The sequence below is a fragment of the Mustela putorius genome, unplaced genomic scaffold (assembly GCF_011764305.1).
Source record: "Mustela putorius furo isolate JIRA1106 unplaced genomic scaffold, ASM1176430v1.1 tig00000275_pilon_pilon_pilon, whole genome shotgun sequence".
Lineage (NCBI taxonomy): Eukaryota > Metazoa > Chordata > Mammalia > Carnivora > Mustelidae > Mustela > Mustela putorius.
Window position 1 is genome coordinate 6,917,605 of NW_025421341.1, and position 12,786 is coordinate 6,930,390.

Below are 12,786 nucleotides of genomic sequence, written 5' to 3' on the forward strand. Positions count from 1 at the left end.
CAGATAGACGAAAGAGTTTAGCTTGAGGCATCTTGACTTTGAAATCCCTTTGAAAGAGAGACCAAATTATCCTGCAAACAGTGGTTTTAAGAGTTTGAAATTCATCCAAGAGATCTATAGAGATCTAGGGGTCACCAGTGTATAGATTAAAGCCAAAGGGAGAAAAAAAGAATTGCCTTAGGATGATGAATAAAACATGAAATGAAGTGAGGTACCTCATCTTCTGAGACACGCAGCAAGTAGATGCGCATAGTTGTGGATATAGTTGTTCTTTGAAGTGGTGGGAGAAAACAGGAAATTAAAACCTTCTAGCATTATGGCCTCCATTTAATGAAAAAAAGCTGAGGCTCCTGGGAAAGTGGTACTTCAAGTGATGGAGCCTTGGAACAGGAACTGAAGGGAATGAGAAAAGTAAGCAGGCCAAGAAGTAGAAGGCCTCAAAGTGTTGGGAGCTTAAGGTTGGGGCCAGTGAAGTTGACTGATGCCTATAGCATTCAGTGAACTGAGTTAAGGGAAAAGAAAAGGTGGTGTGTAGCACTGAGATGGATGAGTTCTACACATACACACAAACACACACTGCATTAATCTCTTATACTGGCATTTACTATTTTATATATTTCTCTGGGGAAAAAAAATTCTTGAGTCAGTGGTTCCATGTGGAAGAGGAAAGCTTACCTATGAAGGCAAAAGATTGTTACAGGACTAAAGAGAGTTTTCAGTGCTGATTTCACATGAAAATTACCTGGGGAGGTGATAAAATTGCTACTGCTAGATCCCAATCCCACGGAGTGTGAATTTGGCCTTAAATGTGGTCATCAGAAATTTCCCAGATGATTTTAACATGCAAGCTAGGGTTGAGAACCACTCAGCCAGGAAGAATGAAAATTTTGTCAAATGTGAAATCACCTAGATGCCATGCATTAAACACATACTTGCTAAGGATATGATAGGTCTAGAAGGGCAGTGGCAAATGCCTCAGCAAATAATATCTACCCAGAGTTTTTAAGATACAAATTTGATTTCAATCCTGCTCAGGAGAAAGCAATTACTTCTATCCAAACATTTAGGAATAAACGAGAATAGTAGTAAAATCCTATTTCATCTCCAGGATTTTCTCATGCCAGGGATGATGAGGAGGCCCTTCTAAGGCACAAATTAATAATATAAGATTTGGCAGATTACTCCTTTAAAAAATACACATAATAATTCAAACTCTGGGAAATGAGTCTTAGAATCTAATCTTCAATACAGAAAGTTTTACCATGTTCATAAAGCCATTATTTATAGTAGTTAGATTTCTTGAAATTCTGATTTTCTTTGAGGAAATGATATTTCCTACTGAATACTGGAGAGAATAAAAATATTTTTGAATTGTTTTTAGTTAAATTACACAATGATTTCACATTTAAGTTTTTACTGGGTAGCATGATCTGGCCATAAAAAAAAGTTTTCATTCCTAATGTGTATTAAATATTGTTAAAGTGCTAAAAGTGATTGGTCCTTCAAGTGAGTTTTTTTTTAAATATTTTTATTTATTTATTTGACAGAGAGAGATCACAAGTGGGCAGAGAGGCAGGCAGAGAGAGGGGGGGAAGCAGGCTCCCTGCTGAGCAGAGAGCCCAATGCGGGGCTTGATCCCAGAACCCTGAGATCGTGATGTGAGCTGAAGGCAGAGGCTTAACCCACTGAGCCACCCAGGTACCCTTCAAGTGAGTTTTAGAAGAGAGCCCCACCCCTTTCTGATGTAACATGTGAGGAAAAGTAGGGGTGTAACTACAGACTATTATCCATTTTACTTGGATTAGGACCCAGGGCCAGATTTAGACCTTTAGAAACCCTCAACATAAATGACTGTATTTGTACCCTCTCCTGTGTTGTACAAAACAGTATTAAATCATAAAATAATTATAAGGAAGTCCAACAAAATTCTGATTTCCTCCCAAGCCACCTGGCAACATTTTTTGCGGAAGAGGGATGCAGGTAAGAACCTGTAAAATATTTTTAAGTTCTTTGAGAGCTTTCTCTGCGTTATTATACTATAAACCAGGTTTTCTCAACTTAGGTTCCTCATATAAACCAGAGAAAGACTATTTTTTAAATTTTCCTCTTAAGAATGGTACTCAAGGATAGTACACAACTGGAACTATACATAGGAGATAATTTATAATCTTGCATTCATACGTTATTAGGGCTTGAATCTTTCGTGGGTTTACTTTGTCTATTAGTAATCTAGCTCTGCTGAGATCCCATCTCCCCTTCCTTCCTATCCCCTATAGGGACCTTGGCCTTGTGGGGATAGGACAAGTATACCAGTAGTTGAGAATAAGCAATACTGTATGAAGCAGCATCCCGTGGTACTTAAGTGCACAAGTCCATAAGCCTGAGTGTCTGGTTCAATCCTAGCTGTATCACTTACTACCTCTGTGACCTTAGACAGATGAACCTTCCTTTTCTTATAAAAGGAGAATAATAGTACTTATCAGACACCATTATATTATTGAATTATTGCATTTCCTTTAAAGTGGCTAGAATGGTGCTTGGGATGTCCTAGAACCCGGTAAATGTTATTGTTTAACTCCCATGAGAAGAATCTCTGGACCATAAACTGTGACCTGGACCACAGTTGTGTATGTGTTAGCAGGACAGTGTCTCTACTATCTTAATATTCACTATTTTATTATAGTACCTTAAAGTGGCTTTTCCCTTTGTATTTGCCCTGTATTTTCTAAGGTTTTCAAAATGAGCAAATACTACGTTTTTAGTAAAAGGAAAAAATGGAAACTGTCAAACTGGTGAATTTGATCCTCCCTAACTAATGCAGATCCAGAGTAAAGGCAAAACCAAATTAATCGAGGCTTCATACGTTGCCTTAACCCATTCTCTTCTGGAACTGCTATTTTTTATCAGCAATTTTGGATTAAGGCATAATAAGAATTTTCAAAATGCATTTTCTATTGCTTAGATCAGAAATAGAAGGGAGAATAAAGCCTTTGGTCCATAAACAAAGAATAATAGCTATGGGGACGGGGGAGGCCTGAGACTTTTCTAGAAAGTACATGTAAATAAAGGAAGAGAAGGCCTGGGGCTGAGCTCTTCATTCAACCCCTATTCTAGGACAAGGCTAAAGTCTGTCTTTAGAAAACACACTGTGGGAAGGACCAAAAAGTTCACTGACTAGAGAACTAACTACTGGTAGGATGACAGGGGAAACAGGCACTTTCACACATTGCTGAAGAGTATAAATGACAGCAGTAATGCTGGCTCCTCTTTAGAAGGACCTTAGGAGAGAAAATTTTCTAGCATTTCAGTTTTAGAAACAGTTGTGCTTCACCTGAGAAACTGATTTGTTTTATAGTAAGGATTCTGAAGGGCATGTAATTAATCTCTCTATACATTTGGCTGCTTTAAAGTTCAGAGATAAATTCGTATCTCAACAATAACATACAGAAACATATGGCACGTATTTTATGTATTAATTTCACTTCTGCCTTCATGTTATTTATTATTTTATGGGAGTATATGTAATTTTATATATTGCTTTAATTAGTTCTATAAATTGCCTTAATAGGGTGTCCTATAAACAAAAAGTTCAGACATACATAAATAAAATGGCATGCTTTGAAAAAAATACAACAAAGGACCATTTTAAGGTATAAAATTCAGGTAAGATATAAAATTAACTCAGGGGAATCCAGTCAAAAGCCAAATAAAGCTGTATTTTTATACTGTACAAAAGAAAATTTACATTCTCAATGTAACTAGATACATCTAGGGGAAAATTACACATCTCTCAAGAAACACAGTATTTAACATCTTAGATATGTTTCTGCATTGCAGACTGATAATGAATTTTGTACATCTTTATTTACAATAAATTAAAATAGTTTTTATCTCTGGCAGATATTTACAAGGTCAACAAGGACTACATTTCACATTTCAACAATCAACAGCATTAACCAATTCAGTAAGACAGTTAAGATAATGGCTTACATGCACCAATAAATATGATCTTAAATGTGCGTTTTTTTTCTTCAGCTCTGAAAAAATGAAAGTTTTCACTAGTCCTAGGTTGAAAGGACGTCAGTCAATAGGAATCATATTTTTCTCATGCCTATCCTATTTAAATATTCACCAGCACAATTCTCTGAGTGCTTGGGACATTTATACCAAGCTGCAGGCTGATGCTGGTCTTTAAAAACAACAAAACAAAACAAAACAAAACAAGAGCTGATCTATACATTCCATATCCTTTCATAGGCAAATATGTGAAAGTGGGATATCTCCTGTTTACTTGTCCACTGTGACAGAGATCAGACTATATAATGCTATAATAAAAACCCTTCAGAAATTGTAGCTAAGAAGAGCCAAATTATGAAAAAAATAGTGGGAAAATAATCCTTGCATCATAAAAATGATTTCTCTTACCCAGTTACAATGAACGCAGAGTCAGCATAATTTTTAGAATGAGAATCAAAAAGATTCATTGAAAGTAGTTGAATTTATTAGAAGTATTTATTCATTTTAAAATAGTTTTTAAGTAATCTCTACACCCAATGTGGGGCTTGGACTTACAACATACAAGAATCACATGCTCTAAGAACTGAGCCAGCCAGGCACCCCACAAATATTTCTAAACAACATATGGAGCATTGAGCTTATTTCTCAATTCAGTCTGGATGATAAAACTTTAAAAAAAAAAAAAATCCAAAACCTACATTAGTAATTGTTAGCCAATCTGCCAATCTTCTCTTTCCAAGATAGCTGATCAATACATTCATTACTTTTTAACTACCACCTCATATGAAAGAAAAAAATCATAAAACACAAAAATCACACACACACAAAAATGTTTGCAACATTGGTTGCATTTTGTCCCCCCCACAAATCATTACTTAATAGTTTAAGTAAATCCACTGTTCTTATTGGTCTATACATCTAAAAAATGAGTATTTTAGCTGTTTTCTGCAAAGAAAAAAAAACACCCAGAGTGATCATGTACATAAGTTATGTAAAAACATACCATTTTAGCCAATATCATACTTACTGGAAATAACTGCCATTACTTAAAAGGTACAGTTCCATAACTTCCCCCTCAATTTTATTTTTAAAAATCCATGATCTCATACATACATTATACCAATTTTAGAAGTTTCCCCCTCTTTTTAATTCAATACTGACGAGTAGAACCCTTAATTTGAGTTAAGGAGACCTGGAAAATGTGCCATAAGGAATAATATTTGGCCTTCTCAGCTGGTACTTTAGCTGGAGGTGCAAAATGTTGACATAAGAAAACCTCAAATGGAATCTTGTAGGAACTGTATACCTATGTTGCAGAGCAAAGAATCTTACAGTATTTATTTCCCCTAGGACTAGAAAGCAATCTTATGTTAAAGGGACCTCACTCTTTCGCAGTTAGGTACTTTAAAAATTATATTTGGTTGAGACATTTTCTTTGGTAAACTTTATAATCAACAAAGTTGTAAAGAATTTTCTCTGATACAATTAACACTGAGCTGTTGACACTCAAATACAGCAAACCAGTTTGATATCAATTCTGTAGTTGGGGATGGATTGTCCAAAGTTCATTTCTCTTTGAAAATAAAAGAATTTCCTTATTGAACCTACCTCCAGATACACAATTATTTAAAAAAAAAAAAAAAAGACTCCTATATACTGTGACACTTAATTTTTTTGTAAAAACCTATAAGCCTAATAGCATAATAGCAGACATCTGTATGTGCCTTAATTTGTAAACATTTTCTCAAATCCAAAACAAAACATAGAACCTACATTTCTGTACTATGCTGCCAGTTATTTCACATCATTCCCAGCTATCTGCTAACTTCTATTCTGAATTGTTTGCTCTTGTGTGTATTTCTCATGTGACTAGTGGTTAAGAAATACTGAAGTGACTGAAGTTTCCAAAAGTCTGTGGTTGTGTGGACAGGTTGGGAAGGAATGTGCCTATACTGGTAGGGAAGGCTTGGATAATGAGGGCAACTCTAATTCTAATGGCAGGATCATCATACAGATTTCTGGCACCACCTAAAAATCTAATATAGTTTAAGTGCACATTGGTTGATTTGATGAATTTATTTCCTATGTATATTCAGTGCCAATACAACCTACCCGTTAGGTACACAATGCAGGTAATACTAAAATTTATGCCTTGTAGTATCAACATGACCAACTAGAAATGGAAAATTGTACCAATATGGTGAATCACGATTTTATGAGCACTGTCAACAATTTTACACTGCATCCCATCTTATAATCTGGCAAATATTCTAATTTTTGAGAGTTTAAGTTATCGGTAACTTCTAGTAGGTTTTCAAATAACTTGTTTCTAGAAAGCACTTTAAAAAAAATTAAAGCATTAGAAATAAGTGTCTCAACCAACTTAGTGGTTTGAAACATGACAATAATCATTCAACTTGAAAGATAGAAAGTTTCATATTCAGACTTTAACACAGCCATATTATAGAAAAGTTGCTCTAAAATTCTTACAGATGTTCTGACCACTGGTATGACCTATTAAACATTTTTAACCTGAAAAACAAATATATAACTGGAATACTGATTAAAATAAAAACTTACTTTGTAATCCAAGATCAGAAATGGAGAGCTCCTCCTTGCCAGTGTTTATATAAATAGTATAACTACACCTAATGACAGATACTAATTTTTTAAATTTACAAATGAACATGCAGAGAATTAAATGAGACAACTGATTGTCAACTGAAGTACTCAAAAATGGACCCACACGAACCTCACAAAGTGAGGTAGCAGAAAATACCTCACTTCATTAAAATAGTCACAAAAATAGTGCAAAAAAAATCTGAAAGTTATTTTCAGTATTCCAGTGTCTAATAAATAGTTACAATTAATTTAAAGCTATTAAGTGGAATTTGAGAATATACATCGGAAATATTGAGCTTATATAGCTGAGACTACCCCATTTAAGACATTTTATATGGTATATACACTTTAAATGACATAATGGTCAGCATTCCATTTTGGAATCATAAGCTTCACACTATAAACCTTTATCAACCACATAAGGAAATATTGCTTGTATCTATCTATTCTAAAGAACAAGTAATGTTCAATTTTTTCAACATTAGAAATTAATGGAGTAAAATTTATTTAATCTTTACTTTGCAATACTCCACTGTGCAACACAATTAACTTGCTACCCAGGTGACTGTGAAAGCTGGCTGACTCAATTACTTTTAAAATAGCTAGAAACACTGATCAAAGCCATTTCTTTGGGTTTATTTTCGCATTTAAGTAAATCCCCAGAAATATAATCAACTACAAAATGGCAGCATACAACTGTTATGTGGCAGAAAATAGTAAGGCATAAATTAGAATAAGAAAAATGTATCTATCCTTACATCTGTGGTATAGATACCTACATTTCTAACACTTCCCCATCTGTTCATTACTCTACATTTTTTCTGGATTAAGTACTTTTCTTAATGTGCTGTATTCACCAACTACTAGACCAGAATTGTAAAGAAACTGCAGAAATGGAGAGTGTTACATACCACATGTACCATAGTACGAGTACAGGGAGGCAGTGGGGTGTTAATATGCATTTGACGGGAGACGGGAGTTCTATTCTGGCTCTGCTTCTTAGTTATGTGATTTTGATCATGTCACAACATTTTGAGCCTCAGTTTCCTGAGGACAGCTATTTGGGGAGGGAGCACTGGGCGACTAGTTAGATTATTTATAGGGTCTCATCTAGCACAAAAATTCTGACTCTATAATAAACAGGCACAGAAGAGTAATTGGGAGAGTAAAAGTGGGGGCAAGGGTAAGGGTTTTAAATTATAACCACTTCCCCCTTCAGCTTCTTAAAATATTTTTATATTTAAAAATCTTACTTTTAGGTTAGCTTTGTACACTTTACCCTTTAGGTTGATTTCTAGTAACATAATTTAAAATTAATGTAATAGAGAAGAGTTACCAAAAGCTTCAGGTATTTCTTTGTATTTCTTAATTCAACCTGGCATAGGTGGCATCAATCAAATTGATTTATTATAGAAAACAAGTATTTTCTCTGTAATAAGCTTTTCCATAGAGGGAAAGACCTTTTCTTATAGGTATAGAATAGGTTGTTACAGAATAAAGTATGAATATTGCTGATATATATTTGTAGTATCTGTTATAGATCTGAAAACTATTTTGAATAATAATAAATAACGCAAATGAATATTAAAAAATTCTTTAAAAATTTGACTTATGATTCTGAACTAAATTTTAACATATCTTATATAGGAAACCTGTTCTAAGACCCTGAATGCACAGTTTGAGCTAAATGAAATGTTACTTCAGTAAGGCCAAATCACATAACTTAAAAGAACAAAATGTTACAGGGTTATGAAACATTAATGGGTATGCATACATACAAAATATGTATGTACATACACAGATAAATGATATCCTCTAAGTTGAAAGTTCTCCAAAACCAACTTTTCAAGTTTAAGATTTTTAACAAAACAAGAGAGATTTTATTTATTACAGCTTTTGCTGAATTTGGTACTATTTTAGGTGGTTTTTGGGTGTGCTTTAACTAAATCATGTTAGATTTAGATGCCAATAAACGCACAACTTGAATTCAAAACAACCTGCCAGCCTCCTAAATGAACCAGGCATTTCTGCCATAAAATGAATGACCTCCAGCCATGGCCAAGCTCTTACCCCTTGGTAAGAACAATGCTCTTTTCTTTTCCTACCTGAAACTTTCCTTTTCTCACTATGTTAGAGATCTCCAGACCTCATTTATTTTGGCTGCTTTCAAACTCATTTATCTGACATCCCTTAAATTAAAAGGGACATCTAATATATGTTTTTGTGATATATACATATACACACCCTGCACACGCGTGTGTGCGCATGCCCATGCACACACACATGCACGCACGCACACACACACACACACTCCAATACATTTCTGTTTATAAACTTTTTACTTTATCCAAGACTTTGGCAATGTTGTAGCAGTAGTACTAGTTGTACTAGCTCAGGTTCTAGTTTTCCATTTTCTAAGAGCTGAAAAGTGTTACAGACCACCAAATTCAAATAAGCATCTCATTGTTCTTAAAAAGATTCTACTGAAAATCCCCTCCAAAACAAAACAAAACAAAACAAACCCTCTTACAATAAAATAAGAGGAGGAGAGGGGAGGTTCTCAATGTGGAAAAAAACAAGAGGCATTTTTCTGGTTATTTTATTTATCAAAATCTATTGTAATTTTAATTGATAGAGATAATATTTTAAACTTTGTTAATTAGGAGAATACTTGCTTTCTATAAATTCAGTATATTTTTCTTTCACAATAATAAAATAAAAATGTCTAAATGTACAAAGCGCTAACACCTCTGATCTATTTTGTGGAAGGATAACGTATAGCAGTTCAAGTCATAAAATGATTTTCAAAAACCGATATATTTTCTTTTTTTCAATCAAGCATTAGAGCCTGAGACCCAAAAGAACTTATAATGAAATCTTACCTAACCAAATCAGAACTAAAAAAAATTTTTTTTTTTTACTAGTAATGCATTTTTGTAGTCTCTTAGCACAGTTACCAAATGCTACTTACATACATTCAACATCTAGCTTACTGGCATGATTTCAAAGTTTTATAAAAATGAGAAACTTCTGCAGATATATGATTAGAAGGTACACAAATTGCATTACATTAAACACAAAGGCAGTGTGGTCCTTGTAGGAGAAATCAAGTCAGTACCCCCTGGTAGAAATGTTCTAAAAAATTGTGTCACGTTGAAGCATCAGTGTTTTCAGCCAATTATCTGTCCCTGATGTGTCTCCTTGGAGTATATGATCTATCAGGACTTCAGGTTTCTTAATCCAAAATATCTGACTGAATTTAGGTACATCTAGAAAGCAGCTGAAAGGGTTTCTCCAATAGTCTGACATCACAGAAAGTGGGTTGAGAAAACCCTCTCTTTACCTGAAGACGTACTTGTACTACTTCAGTCATCATCAGCTCACAAATGAAAAGAAAACAAACCTATCAAAACTTCCCCTCACATACACAGTCCCACACAAGCTAAACAAAAACCACCCCCTCCCCCCTGCCACAAAACCCCAGCACCAAAGTGTCAATCATTCCTGGGAAATAGAACATGCCCCTTGGATTCTCTGATTTGTTAGTTGTTCAAACTTTAAGGACAGAAATGACCTATGTCCTTGAGGGGAGGAGGGAAGACATGTTAATAATGACTGTAGAGCCATTGAGAAAGTGCATTATCAATTACACAAACAACTTTGAGCCCTGTCCTCCAAAGGAGGGGGCTACAACTTGATTTAAATGCCTCAGTAACTGAACATTTGTGTCCTCGAAATAAAGGAGATGGGGGGGAAAAAGAACCACCCACATTTTAATGAAAAAGTGCAGCAGTCTACCACCTTTCCCCATGCTTCTCAAGAAAATGATTGCACAGACTCAGAGAAGTCCAAAGTCATAGCAGAATCTCTGAGGCACTCCTGGTTAAAAGAGAAAAAAATATGATCCAGTAATCTCCATAATTCTATAGATTATGAGAACAAACCCGTTTTTTTTTTTTAAAAACGAAAGTCAAAGAATCATTTCATAGGGATCATATACACCATTTCCTCTAACATATCCTCAGTCTCACAGTGTTGAAATGGGACCGATCAGCCTACGATGGATTGCACATCACCCAAGAAGAAAGGAAGGCATGGAAAATGCATACATTTTATACTGCTTCACAAACGCATTTACAAGGAATAAGGTGAAGAGAAGATATAGGAAGGAGGAAAAAGAAAACCTTATTGCTGTTTCCATACAAAATACAGTATGAAGATACCTAAACTAAATCAGATCTGATCACGATGACCAATATTTTCACAATGTGGGATGAAGTGTCTTCTTATACAATGAAATGTTCAGTTTAAAGGGTAAGCAGAAAGATGAGAGAGGAGGTCAGAACTACACCTGGGATATTAGCTGCATATTGAAACTTGGGGATCGAGACTGCTTGGTTAAGGGGGCTCCTGGGCTGAGGAGCTCTTTACCTTCTCCAGCTTGACCTAGCCGGTCTTCCTGTAGACTGATAGTTGAGTATCGATTAACCTTGTTAGCTGCTAAATTAGTAACTCCCTCAGTGCCAACCCCAATGCTGGTACTTGCTTGACTGCCATTTACATAGTCAAATGATTTGCTTGAGGAAGCACTGGCTGTCCGGATTAGACTTATACTATTGGTTTTTGGCACCACCTGGCCAGCAGGCAAGCTCAGGTGTTTCTTCATCGGTGTCAGCTCGATTGAATCTACACTAAGATCAGTTGGTTGCTGTACATACTGCCTGCGAGTGACTGCATCTCGAGGGCTCTCACTGGATTTGATGACAGAAGCTGTTTCTTTATCCTTAGCTGAACGCCCCGTTGCTACTTTCCTTAAGCTTCCCCTCTGAGAAGAGGAGGATGGTTTGGTCCCAAATGGCTGACTGCTGAGGGAAGCCCCTGATGAAAATCCTTCATCTGCATCATTTAGGTTTACCGACTCTTCTCCATTTACACCCTCAGCACCTAAAAAACAAATCAGACAGACTCAGCAATAGCTAAATTAAAAGAGAAGGAACTGTGAATAAAAACTCAACTGACCTTATCTCTTGGGTAATCTTCGCTATAGTTTGGCAAGGGCCCTGTTGTCAACGCTTCTCCTAAATAACTTAGGGGAAGAAAGCTTCATCTACGCAGAATCCTAGTATGTTATTCACTGGGTTCGTTCAGCTTTAATTAGTCCAGCATTTGTAAGACTATCCACAAACGAACTTAGTATCGCAATATTTAGGCATATAAGACAACTTTAGGTGAAGTACAATTCGTTACAAAATCTTTATAATATACCCTTGTCTGAGGTGACCATATCTATTTAAAAAAAAAAATCAAAAATTTTCCTCATATTTTCCTTTGCCTACCATAAAAAAGACCATACAAAAGAGACCCCCTTCTGACTGCAGTCAGAATAATGCCAAACCCTTTTTAAGGATAGTACAATTTTACATTTACTCAACCACCAAGTGCTTCTACATGGCTTAAAAACCTTTAACATGGAATTACTAGATTTTCTAACTCAAAAAACTGTACATCACTTCTAGTAATTTCATACTTATATTTTCTCTTTTGGAGGTATCTACTCAACTTGTTTCTATTCTCGACCAATTAATGTGAAGAAAATATCTGATTATCAGAGAGTACCTAGCAGTGATAGTTAAGAAGAGTTTTTACTTTCTATATTATGCAGCTGTAATAATTTGGGTTTTTCACCTTGAGATGCATTATTGTCACGACCACAAAATACAACGGTGCCCCATTACATTTTATGCAGAAACTACAGTTAATGAAATAATCCTTATCTTGGGATTTTTGTTAGAAGGGGAGAAGCATATCTAATACATTCAATTTGGGTTTTTCAGAAAGCCTAATTCTCTTATCGAAAGTATGATCAACACTCTCTTGGAAAGTAATACACTTGCTTCTTTCAAAATGGATAGCAGTTCACTATATTATCATGTATGTTTGCCAGACAGCAAGAAAGTTTAATCTGAATCCACATACAGATATCAATATTACAGTTAAGGTAAAATATTAGGAAAGAATTCTAAACAAATACTACTTTGAGATACAGGTTATCTAAGTAATATATACATAAAATATTTAAACACAATCTTTATTTAACACAGTACCTGGAAAAATAAAAATATTTTCTTAAATGGATTAGTTATTTCC

The 12,786-nt window shown here is 35.0% G+C and overlaps 1 protein-coding gene across 14 annotated transcripts in view; it reads right to left on the reverse strand.

Annotated features, from left to right (window-relative positions):
- Nucleotides 1-3,522: 3,522 nt before the first annotated feature.
- FAM126B (family with sequence similarity 126 member B) overlaps nt 3,523-12,786 on the reverse strand; it is a 76,488-nt gene continuing 67,224 nt past the window's right edge. For all 14 annotated transcript variants that reach the window (XM_004764142.3, XM_013062303.2, XM_045078544.1 and 11 more), the window contains one exon: nt 3,523-11,583. In XM_004764142.3, the coding sequence (XP_004764199.1) occupies nt 10,985-11,583 (599 nt within the window). In that variant the 3' untranslated portion in view covers nt 3,523-10,984. The remainder of the gene's footprint in view (nt 11,584-12,786) is intronic.